The sequence below is a fragment of the Microchirus variegatus genome, assembly GCF_963457635.1.
Source record: "Microchirus variegatus genome assembly, chromosome: 2".
Classification (NCBI taxonomy): domain Eukaryota; kingdom Metazoa; phylum Chordata; class Actinopteri; order Pleuronectiformes; family Soleidae; genus Microchirus; species Microchirus variegatus.
The window spans coordinates 13,297,306-13,310,066 of record NC_139803.1 but is presented as its reverse complement, the minus strand read 5'-3'; the positions used below and the strand labels follow the sequence as shown (position 1 = coordinate 13,310,066).

Genomic DNA, 12,761 nt, shown 5'->3' with positions numbered 1-12,761 from the left:
GGGAAAAAACATTTAGTTTGTCCTCTATGGGCTATTATAGTTATTATGACGAATTTATACCAGGAGCTGACCCAGTTCCCATTGGACTTTTAAGTGGAAAAGAAAAAGGTTTATTGCACCTCATGGACTTGTAATATGTATTTGTTTTGAGACACACAGAGTGCTGGCTACTGAGTAATGCATTAATAACTTTGTGACAAAGTCTATCTACCTTTGGATAGACTGTGCTGGGCCTTTTTTTGTTCTAATGGAGATGTGAAACTCTTTAATATTAGTTATAATAATGCTTTAGCTTTAAAGGACCAGTTTGTGAGATTGTGGCATCTAGAGGTGAAGCTGCATGTTTGCAACAAACTGAACGCATAATACTGCACATCTCACACTATTCAAGGCCCAGGCTCAGTGTGTGTCCTCACAGACACAGGAATCCAACAATATAACAGTTTAAATCTACATTTTTATTCCAGATTATACACTCTAGTCACTGTGCAATATCTGCATTGTTCATTTAAAACACGCCTTATATTCAAATATATCTTCATTTTATTTTTAAAGCATGCTGTTGGTCTCCATGTGAGAAGGTTGGGGTCTATTGTGAGCCGCTGTACAAACATATCAGGCCTCAGAGAAGAAGTTTCACTCCCTGTAGAAAATAAAGCGCTCAATGAAAACACAACAGTTCCGAGGAGATAACAATGTCATTATACATTTATAATTACATTATAAATTTAAGATAGGAAAATGGATCCCTGAAAATCAAAGAAATCTGTATCTTCATTCCACTATCTGTTCCTCCTCCTCCTCTTTCATCAAAATAATGAAGTCAGTCCTCTACAGTGTGTAAAACACACACACGCCTTCATAGGGCTACAGTAATTTATCTTGAAACAATAACCAAACAATGTCTAAGTATTTCATACTACGTTGATAATGGCCCACCTCTTGTGATAAGTTATCTTTGCTGTTATCGCCGTGCAATTACACAAGCTCAGATTGTGCAGCCTTTTTTTTACGACTTTAGAGACCAACACAGTCACAGTGAAGGGAAGTTAAATAAGAGCGACAGTGAAATGAAGAAGACTTTGACGCCTCTCTCTTCCTCTTCCACATATGGTTGACGTTTCACCACGTGTGTGTTTGTCGTCTTTGATTGCAGGGTCAAAAGAGATGAACTGGCAGATCAATCCTTGGATTGAGCTTCTGAGATAAGACGACTCAATCAGACTTCAGTGTGTGATGGTGGACGAGGGACAGACTTTGGACCTGCCTCAGTCGCTCTCTTCTGCGTTTTTCTTCACCACTTGCTGCCGAGCCTCCGCTCGTCTCACTTGGTGGTCAACATGGTGAAGGTCAACTTTGCCCCCCTGGACGTGCCCATGCGCAGGCGACTGCAGACGGCCACGGTGCTGCAGTGGGTCTACTCTTTTCTTGGCCTGGGTGAGATATAAATTTTACACTTTTTCTTTTTACAGTGTAAGCGTAAACACAAGCGTTACGACACGACCTGAGTAAAGTGCAGCGTTCCAGTTTTGTGTGTGTTTTTTTCATTTGTACAGTTACTGTACAGTTACATATGTTGATATCCAGCACACGTGACATAATGGTCATGAAAGTGCAAACCTTTAAAGGTGCATTATGTAATAAATCTAAAGCAACTGGCCATAAAATCCTCCTAATATGTCACAGAGACTCAGGAATAATGTTCATATAACAAACTGAACACACCAACAACAACAGTACAGAAAAAATATTTGCATTAAAAAAAATATTTTGCAGACTGCAAATCATGTTTATATTTTGAAATCATGTTTTGGCATGTGGCGCCACCTACCGTCGTCTACCAATCATTGCAGTCAGTAGAGTCTCAGCTGCCGAGCAACCACGGGTTGTCAGTTACCTCAGAAAACGAAACCTAAAAGACCTTGGTATTTTGAATTTGAATGTAGTAACTGTTTTTTGGCCACATTCTTACATATGGCACCTTTAAAAATTAAAATTATGCATATATATAAAACAACATCAGTAAAATGTAGTAATGTACATTATGTGGATTCAAGAGTCTTTTATTGTCATTATGAGAACATTAAGGGTACAACATTAACCCTTTTACCCGTTTTTACCCCTATTTTGTCCCCTAAAGGGAAGCAAGTCCCCATAATGTGACTGTCTAAATAGATTGAGGTCCCCACAACATAAGGAATACCAGGTACACACACGTACATATATATATATGGGAGGAGACTTGGTTATGGTTATTGGGCTACAGTCAGCATCAGTAATGGCCTTAATTTGGGTCAAGGATCAGCCAAAACTTACGGTTTGAGACCCCTGATGTACAGTATGTTATGAATTAGAATCATGAAAAGTTTCTATATAATATAATCCATGTACTCACTGTAACTGTGTGTCTCTGCCTCCTCAGCACCCACCTGCGTCTTCCTCTTCTTTTACCTGCTCTTCACTCGCTTCTGGCTCCTCAGTGTGTTGTACGCCATCTGGTGGTTCTTTGACTACGACACACCAGCACATGGAGGCCGCAGGGTGCCTGCCTTGTGTGGACTCAAACTTTGGGAATACATGCGGGATTATTTCCCCATCAAGGTCAGTGACAGTGTTATATGGACTTTATACAGTATGTACTACTACTACTTCTACTACTACTAGTAGAAACCAGAATTTAATCAATTAAACAATTAATTAAAACAAGTGTTTAGCTTCTTAAAAGTGAATATATTCTGGTTTCTTTGCTCCATATAACAAAAGAAATAATTGTATGGACCAAAGTGAGATAACAGAGGAGTTACTCTGCAGTGATTTGGAGTTGATTTGACCCCAGAATTTACAGTACTTTTATAGTGTGTTGTGTCCCTCTTGTGGTCATATGTTGGTAGTTCACCTTTACCTGCAGGGATTATAGATGGAAGAAGAAGAGATAGAAGAGCTATTTTTTCTGTTTCCTCGAAGATAACGTCTCTCCTGGTTTTATATTTGGTTAGTTTGCTTGTACAAGATTTATTTAATCATGGGGAAATAAGTGGAGTTGACCTCATGTGAGTAACTCACAGAGATGGTGACCTTTTGACCTCGGTTGACGAAATGAAACAGCATCAACTTGCTAAAAATCAAGTTGGTATATAAATATCTTGAGGTTATAAAGACAATGTGGTGATGCACGGACAAGAGAGAACCCAACATTCTACAATTATGGGAGTTGTTGTAAAAGAAATCTAAAAATGGACACATTTAGATGACCGAGGCGTTCAAAATCCTAAATGATAACAAACTAATTCGTGTTGGCTCGCTTTGATGACGTGAATGTACCAAACTAATGTGTACAAAAATCATCAGAATGGAAAAAAAGTCAAGAGGAAACGAGCACAGAATAATGAATGATTGTAAAACTCAATTAAAGACCAATCTTCTCCAAAATGGAAACTCATCTCATGGATTTCATTCAAAGTGAGTATTTTTTCCAGCATCATCTGACTTTACGCCTCATTAAGACTCAAACAAAGAGTCAATGTCGAACGGCTAAAGAGGCGCAGTGTGTTTGAGGGAACCTGATTCGTTTCATTGGTCTCTTCCCACCGTCACCAGCCGATGTGTGCTCACATGGTTTTTAAATGAAGGACGTATTAACACGACGATGAGGATGATGATGATGATGTCAGTTCATATGAAAGTGAAGCTCTCATTGAACACATGCACGACCGCAGTTTTTACACGGACATTTTTAATGAGGTGGATCACACTCCGATTGGCTGATGTTTGACTGTGGTTTCAGGAAATCACAGAGTCACTTTCAGGGGAAAAAAGAAAGATAGAGATAGAAGCGGAAAAACCAAACTCCAGACCTCAAGGTTGTTGCTGAGATTTGGTGATGATTTGGTGAGTCGACCAAGGATGGAGTTGGTCGACTCATGCGTCTGCAGACATGACCACAGACATGTGGCATCATTTCCTGGTTAGAAATATGATTGGATTTAGATGTGAAAATGATTAAGGGCTGGGCTAAGGAAAGGTCAATGGTTTTTCCAGCATCATTCAGGTTCTGTAGAAGCAGATTTCATGATGTTTGATCTTGAACTGGTATCAAAATACTGAATGGGTTTTTATGCAGTAAAAGCTCACAGCCAGAACTATTTGTGGACACATCTTTGTGTTTTCAGTCAGACTCCAACCTGTAATTGAATTGTATTATTTCATTAGTGCAGTGGTACACTCTTAGAAATAAAAGTGCTAAGTAGAACCATATAAGGTTCTTTGGCTTGTCCTCATAGGAGAACCCTTTTTAGCTCCAGGTAAAACCTTTTTATAACCTGGAACCCTTGGGTTCCACCAAGAACCCTTTTAAAACCCTTTATTCAGGAAAGGGGTTTTAAAGGTTCTCTGGATCAAAATGGTTCTTACTGGAACCATTAGTGTTACCAAAAACCAGTGAAAAACCCTTTCTTCGGTAAAGGGTTTTTCAGAAGCAAATGGTTCCAGGTAGAACCTCAGAACCTGTAGAAGAACCCTTTTGTAACCCTTATTTCTAAGAGTGTGCCGTTGCCTCGTCTGTCTTGACATCACAATAATAGTCACTTCCTGCTTTCATGCTTCATTCCCTTTAAAATGAAATAAAAATATCTCCTGCCAAAGAGAATACAGACAGAAGAAATGGAATTACAGATAACAGATGTCAAGAAAAACAGTATATCTGTATGTAACAGCTGCACAGAGCAATTCAAATGATGTAGTTGCACTTTTCGAACTGAAAACATTTAAAAATTCGGACTATTAATACATATATGACGTATTTAAAACGTGTCAACACATCTGTTTTGTACCTAAATTTAAAAGAAAATCCAGATGTGGACGACAACAAACGAGAACTAGCTCGCTCCTCCAGACCTTTGCTCCGGCAAACTTTATTGATCAGGGCTGAAGTTGTTGGCAGGGACGACAACAGCCGTATATACATGGTGTTGCGTTGACCCCCCTCATGATAACTCAGCCATTGGTCACTAATGGACGTGTCTTTTGCTTATAAACAACGACGGTCCTCAAGAGGAGAGGAGCCCGAGCCAATGATTAACTTTGTGACCCGAGGTCACGGAGACACAACAACAACGCATCGGCAGCAGCCATGGGAACATCCGATATTAGTGAAGAATCACTTAAAAAACAACAACTTGTTCAGCATCAATAGAACCTCGTCTTTATCAGAAATAAGACACAAATGTGGTGTTTAAAGCTGTCGATTCACACCGATCTCGCACACCGATGCATACGAGATGTGTTGTTTTTCAATGGAGGGCAAAATGCTCTCTGTAAACTGACTCTTTAGTCCTGACACAGCAGTGAACTGTTGTGCCTCTCACTATCTCTGTGCTCTGGACGCTTACACACAGATACTGTATCTCAGCTGCCATTTACAGTCGCTGATCAAGGAACATGATTTCTGACAAAACAGACAGATATTACCTTCTATCTTATCTTTTTTTTTTTTTGCTTTTACTGTATATGATTGTACATGTGTACATTGTTTTCTCTTATGTTGGCTACAAAGTGGGGAACATATGACCTTTTTGGGGGAAAAACGGGAAACATAGGACCTATTCTTAAAAAAAAAGAGTCCTATGTTCCCCTGTCACATACAAAGTGGGGCACATAGGACCTTTTTTGGGGAAAAACGGGGAACATAGGACCAAAAAAAAAAGTACGATCCCCTAGCGACGCTACTACAACATTTCTTGTTTTGTCTACAAAGACACACTTATGATTTATGACTTTTTTGAATCTTGCACCTGGCAAATACTCCATATTACAATAAAACAAACACATAAAGGAAGCAACGAACCACACAAATCTGCACTAATTTAATCCATCCTGAACAACACATTCATATCTGAGATAAAAACAGTAGCCACCTTAGCATCATCATGCTGCCTTTTATTGATTTTTGGGGGTTAATTTTGTTGTCCTTTAAGGACGCCGGTGGCCGGATCAACCTGGCCGATGGGCTGGCTGTCGGCCATGTGACCTCTACTGAGAAACAAGTCTACTTTTTTTGCTGACAGTGGGACGGCTCTCCATGTTTTTTTGACAGTGTTCCTGAGGCCACAAATTGGAGGGGGGGGGGGGGGGGGGGGAAGGGCCGAGTGAGGTCAAAGACAATATTGAAAGTGGCATCTCAGTGCACGTGTTTGTGTTTGAGTCAGCTGGGCCAACACACTATCAGCTATGTGTCATAAAATGTCTGCAATCAGCGTCAAAAGTGATCATATTTAGTTTAATGCACCATCTTTCTCTTTTTATTACCCTCAGCTGGTGAAGACAGCTGACTTGGATCCGAGGCAGAACTACGTCTTAGGCTTCCATCCCCATGGCATCCTGGTGGCGGGAGCGTTTACCAACTTCTGCACCTACGCCACAGGGTTCAATCAGCTGTTTCCTGGCCTCACCAGCCACCTGCTCATGTTGCCCCTTTGGTTCAGAGCCCCGTTCTTCAGAGACTACATCATGTGTGCAGGTTTGGACCAGCCACTATAGATATACATACCATACGAATGAGCCTATATTCTCACTTTATTTATAGCAGCTGTAAACAATTAATTTTCTGCTCCAACACCTCAGGTCTGATTCCGTCAGACAAAGAAAGCGCCAGCTATCCTCTCCGCCGAAGGGAAGGAGGGAACGCTGTCGTCATAGCCGTTGGTGGAGCCCCGGAGGCTCTCGATGCGCATCCTGGGAGTTACAAGGTGATGCTGGCCAGCAGGAAAGGCTTCATCAAGATGGCCATGGAGAACGGGTAAGAGCAAATAGCCCCGGAAGACACAAGGAATGTGTTCTGTTTCCAAATCTCTGAGGAATTGTGTCAGTCTTTAAATTTCACATTTCCCGAGGCTTGAGCTTTCGCGGCCTCTTGAAAACAGTGACTCAGTGATTCAAGATCTTTTCATGTGGAATTTCCTGGGAAAGCACAGGATCCTTGGATGGTTTGAAATGGTGGGAGTCTAATCGATTATATCAATGACGTGATGTTGCAGGGCTCATCTGGTGCCAGTGTTCTCCTTTGGGGAGAACGAAGTGTTCGATCAGGTGGAGAACCCACGAGGAACCTGGCTCCGGTGGATACAGGAACGGCTGCAGAGGCTCATGGGAGTCTCCCTGCCTCTCTTCCACGCACGTGGCATTTTCCAGTACTCCTTTGGGCTCATGCCGTACAGGAGACCCATCAATACAGTCGGTGAGTCAACACCAGCCTCACTGATAACATGGGCTGTAACAACAGGGTTCCGTGTCTGCTGAAGTGTACATATTATGTGCCTACTACTTCGCCAACCGGAGTCCATAGAGAACATCAGTGATTATTCATCACATCACAGAGCCGTTGTTGCCTCCATCACGAAGTTCAAATGTGATATTTAGTGATTTAGGTGTGTGAAATCCTTTATTTAGTGACACAAACTTACCAATGGGGCAGCAGAAAACCAGCTGCTCCTTTGTCCCAGAGCGGTAAAAACAATGATTTTCTTTAAGGACAAGTATCGGAGAGAAAGTGGTTTTCAAATTTGAGTTTCCAGCCACTGAAGGCCAATAATGACACAAAGCAGTGAACATTTTCTTAAAATGGGGGAAGATTTTATTGGAGTGAGCCTTTTGTTGGCAGCAAGTGTCTGGATTCCAGCCTGGTTCGCGGTTGGCAGCGAAAGCAAATTTCGAAAATTTCAACAATTGCAATATCAGCATTGATAAAGCATCAATACCTCACACTACACTCTTAGAAATAAGGGTTCTTCTACAAGGGCTGAGGTTCTACCTGGAATCATTTGCTTCTGAAAAACCCTTTTCCCGAAGAAAGGGTTTTTCAAGGGTTCTTGGTAACACTAATGGTTCCAGTAAGAACCATTTTGATCCAGAGAACCCTTTAAAACCCCTTTCCTGAATAAAGGGTTTTAAAAGGGTTCTTGGTGGAACCCTCCAAAGGGGTTCCAGGTGTAATATCCGAAGAACCTTATATTCTACGGTCCTCTTGTCCAAGACAAATTTCTTCCACAGGAGACGAATAAAGAAATGTGACTTCCACATAGAACTCTCCCAGTGCTATGGGGTCAAAAATCATTCAATGTAAAGCAATTCAACACTTAAGCTTCGATTTTTAAGATAAAACCAAAATCATGACATGCATTCTGCGTTTTTCCGACTTTCTTTCACAGTGGGAAGGCCGATCAGGGTGGCGCGAAACAAAAAGCCGACGACCGAGGAGCTCGACACGATGCACCAGCTCTACATGGAAGAACTCAGTAACCTGTTCGAGGAGCACAAATGCAACTATGGAGTGGACAAGGACACTCACCTGGTCTTTGTCTGAACTGGACTGAAGATGGAGGCTTATTTGAACATGAACGGAATGGATTCCACTCAGTGAGTCTTCACTCGGTCTGCTGCTGCTGCTGCTGTGTGTGGACAAAAGGGACAAAAGGGACAAAAGGGACAAACCAATGACACAAGTCCCAATTTTCCTCACTTCTCCCAGTTATTGCATCTCTCTCTCGGGTTCTTTCTTCCTTTCTTTTGCAAGATCCATCGCCATCCAAATACAGTCATAGGTTGAATTTGTGTTGTAGCATCATGAAATAAAATACTACTGTACATACATGACTCAACATATTTGTCCTTCTTGTACTGCAACAACATTTTTGGAGATACATTTGAGAATAGTAATTCTCAAGGAGGAAAGTGAATAAATGTGCTTTTCAGAGTGTAAACCTTGGTGGTGGGTCAAGCACGTTCCTAATCGCACGACTCATTAATAGGTTTTATTACAGGTTTTATATCACTCCGTCTGGTTTGGGATCTGGTTCCTGAATGATAAGACTGTCTGTGAACTTTGGCAGACACTTTTGGCAGAATTCATTTTTTGCAATAAAAGATGGCAAGCGCTGATATTTCACCACGAAATGAATTGGACGATGACCTCGCCCTTTCAACATATCCTGGACGAGACGTGTGAGTGTCAGTGAGTGCGTGATCGGGGGGAAAACGCTGACTCATGGAAACATGAAGTGATGCAAAAGTGACAAAGTAGGACACATGAAAGCATTAAGCATACAGTAGGATGCTAGACCAGTGCTTCACATTATTTTCGTGCTACTAATTTTTCTCTTTTTGAAACTTAAACTGCATGAACATTAACAAGCCATGTCATATAGATGATATAGATCGTATAAATAAAGGAAAAAAGCAAAGAAAAAATATTCTGAAAATCATTTTTCATGACATAATGGGAAGATGAAGAAAGAAAAAAAGAATTACAAATAATATAAAATAAAATAGCAGCTGAGTCATCATGTATCAGTGATAAACTGTGGCATTTCTCAACAGCAGCCTGGTGTCACTGGGTTCATCCAAAAACAGATATGATTCTTGGACATGGTACTAGTTCAATATTTCGTGATGAACTGTGGTGGAGAAATATTCCATTTGGTAAACTGGCAGCAGTCGAGGTCAAACAGAGAGGATGCCGCCACGTGATTACATCAAGTCAGCAGAGTTGTACTTTTTTTCTTCATGTATAGTTTCAGATTTATATGTAGAAAACATTCAAATGATACCTCTGATTTAAGAAGAAGAAACCTTTGGCTCCCCCCCCCCTCTCTCTCTAGGAGTTGCCACAGCAGGTGATCAGCATATCTGATTTGGCAGAGATTTTTTCACTTCCTGATGCAACTCTGATGCCACTTATCAGAGCTTGGTAGAGGCCATGGAGGACATTGGATGTGCCAACCCCCCTCCCTGGGACTCGAACCAGTAACAAAAAGCCAAGTTCCCTATCAGAGATCATAAAGTCACCGGATTATACGTGCATATGTTTGATTAAACGGTCTGTATTTATATGCCACTTTTCTAGACTTTTTCTAGACCTGCTTATTTTCACACCCATTCACACCAATATCTATACACACAGTGCTTTTTCTGTCACACATTGATCATATCCATTCACAGCTGTCATGAGCAGCTTAGGGTTAAGTGTCTTGCCCAGGGACACAACAACAAGTAGACCAAGTGGAGCAGGGATTTGAACCCTTAAACTTCAGCTTGAAACTTCTTCTGCCACTGACCTCCCATCGCTCAATCATTATCAATGTATGGCATTTACATCCCTGAGTATTTATACAATACATTGTTAGATTTTAGTAGACTTCCTAGGCGTCTTTTTTCAACAGCTAACCCCCAAAGACGATCCATAGGAGCGTTTCCTAGCGTACAGTGGTAGAAGAGGCACACATAACTCATTTAGGCTCGCTGAGGTTGGTATTAGGGCCCAGAGAAGGCGTGAGGTTAGAGGGTTAGGGTTAAAAAAATACTTTCCTACACTCTTAGAAATAAAAGTGCTACGTAGAACCATATAAGGTTCTTCGGATATTACACCTGGAACCCTTTTGGAGGGTTCCACCAAGAACCCTTTTAAAACCCTCTATTCAGGAAAGGGGTTTTAAAGGGTTCTCTGGATCAACATGGTTCTTACTGGTACCATTAGTGTTACCAAGAACCCTTGAAAAAAAGGGAAAGGGTTTTTCAGAAGGAAATGGTTCCAGGTAGAACCTCAGCCCTTGTAGAAGGACCCTGATGGAACCCTTATTTCTAAGAGTGTAGGCAGTTAATTACAGACGATGGCAATAACACGTAAAAAAACTGACTTACCTTGGCTATGGCATTCGATCAAATCAGTATGTGGCGATATATATAAGACGCCTTGTTGGTGCCCTAAAAATGTAATCCTGCAAACGGCAGGTTCCTTTCTTCTCTCTGGTAGTAAACGTTGATATCTATGATATTTTCCACAATATTTTGAATGATGTAAAACTGCAAGTCTTTTAAATGTGTGGAAATAACGGCTAATCTATGATGCTTTTGAGGGTCACAGGGGGTCAGGAGGAGCTGATGTTGGGTGAAAGGAGGGAGGCACTTGGTGGATTTGGATCTGGATCCTAAATGATAAGACTGTCTGTGAACTTTGGCAGATGCGTTTATAAAAGCTGGCAAGAGTTCTCTGATATTTCTAAATGAAATGACTGGCAGACGGGACAATGCCCCATGGTCCTTTCAACACAGTCTGGACGTGTGTGTGTGTGTGTTCGCAGATAAAACGCTGACTAAACCAAAAACTACCAGTGATGCAAAAGAGACTGAAAATGCAAAATATTACATGTGAGCATGAACATTTTATGCAATAAAAGGTGGATTTCATCTAAAGCTGAAAGCAGTAAAACATAAGAAAAAGTAAGTTGAAGGTTGTGGGTTCGATTCCCGGCTCCGATTACCCCTACAAAGACACTTAACCCCACGTTGCTGCTGCTGAAATGTATGAAAAGATGAGAAAGCGTGAGTGAATGGGTGTGAATGAGTGAATGGCAAACGTGTAGTGTAAAGCATCTTTTAGTGGTCATCAACACTAGAAAAACACTATATAAATACAAACTATTGACAATCAGAAGGGACCAATACTACTACATACAATATATAACGACATACAGTGATATACATGGTTTGGAATCAGCTGCTCGTGGTTGATAAGCATTTGATATCAGGCGTCTCTGCAGGGGTGCGAGGGCGAGGTCAGGAAAAACAACATCATTGACGTATTTTTTGAAGAAAGTGGTCAAAGTACAGCGTTGGCTGGATCCTTCAGGTCATTATATCTTATCTCTTTTTCTTAATAGAAAACAAACTGTAAACGCAGATCCGGTTCCCCCAGGTTGTGACAAACACGGAGTGTTTACTGTATACGAATAGATGAGTTATTCCATTCTGGTTTCCAACATTTTAAAATGCATCATTTTAAATCATCAAGAAGGATTATTCCTTATCTTATATGTTTATTTTTACTTGGTTTGTATTGTTGTTGTATTTATGTGTGTGAAATTAATCAAATTTAAGAGTGAGAATAACAACTTTATTCATTTGACTGTTACCAATTTTAAAATTTACCATCAATAGATTTCAATTAAATAAAAACCACGTAGTTTGTGTGTACATCTCTATCTATTTTTCCACCTTTATTTGTTTATATTCACAGTTTTTGTACTTTATTTTGTCTTTATATATCTTGAATCTTTCTTGCATTATGTAATAAATTTAGAGCAACTGGCCATAAAATCATAATATGTCACAGAGGACCAGGAATAATGTTCATATAACATACTGAACTCATCAACAAAACTAATAAAAAAAAAATATTTGCATTAAAAAAATATTTTCCGCACCGGAAAGTTTGTTTATGTTTTGAAATGACGCGCCATCTAACGCCGTCTACCAATCATAGCAGTCAGTAGAGTCTCAGCGCTTGAGCAGCCATAGGTTGCCAGTTACGTAGCTACAATTGAAATGAAACGAAAGGAAACCTAAAAGACCTCGGTATGAATGTCAAAAACGCCAAGATAAAGTTTGCGGCAAAGCGAGGGTCTATATAGGACATGCTTTTGAACGATGGAGAGAGTTTAAAGCTGAGAGGAATTTCAAAACGGATGCAGAATGTGCTACTCCTCTCCTCAACAGGTAAGTTCAGCTTAGCTTGGCTAACTAAGTTAGCATCATAGCTCGACTGTCGAGTTCTGTGTTTTGAACTGTTCGCTCGGTTTTGGGGCTGCCGTACTGACGCACCGAAGGGTATGGCAGCCGCTCCCGGCGGGCTGCCATACCCGCTTCGGTACGGCGGGGTTTTGGCTCCGGGCAGAACCTGTCACCCGGTGCCACCACCAACGCCCCGTGGTGGA

General features: G+C 40.9%; 1 protein-coding gene across 1 annotated transcript; it reads left to right on the top strand.

Annotated features, from left to right (window-relative positions):
• Window positions 1-1,340: 1,340 nt before the first annotated feature.
• Window positions 1,341-8,356, top strand: mogat2 (monoacylglycerol O-acyltransferase 2; the record flags this gene model as incomplete). Its single annotated transcript, XM_083903159.1, has 6 exons — window positions 1,341-1,437; window positions 2,423-2,601; window positions 6,310-6,514; window positions 6,619-6,793; window positions 7,032-7,231; window positions 8,202-8,356. 6 exons carry the CDS (start codon window positions 1,341-1,343, stop codon window positions 8,354-8,356), a joined length of 1,011 nt encoding a protein of 336 aa, XP_083759285.1.
• Between the last annotated feature and the right edge of the window lie 4,405 nt (window positions 8,357-12,761).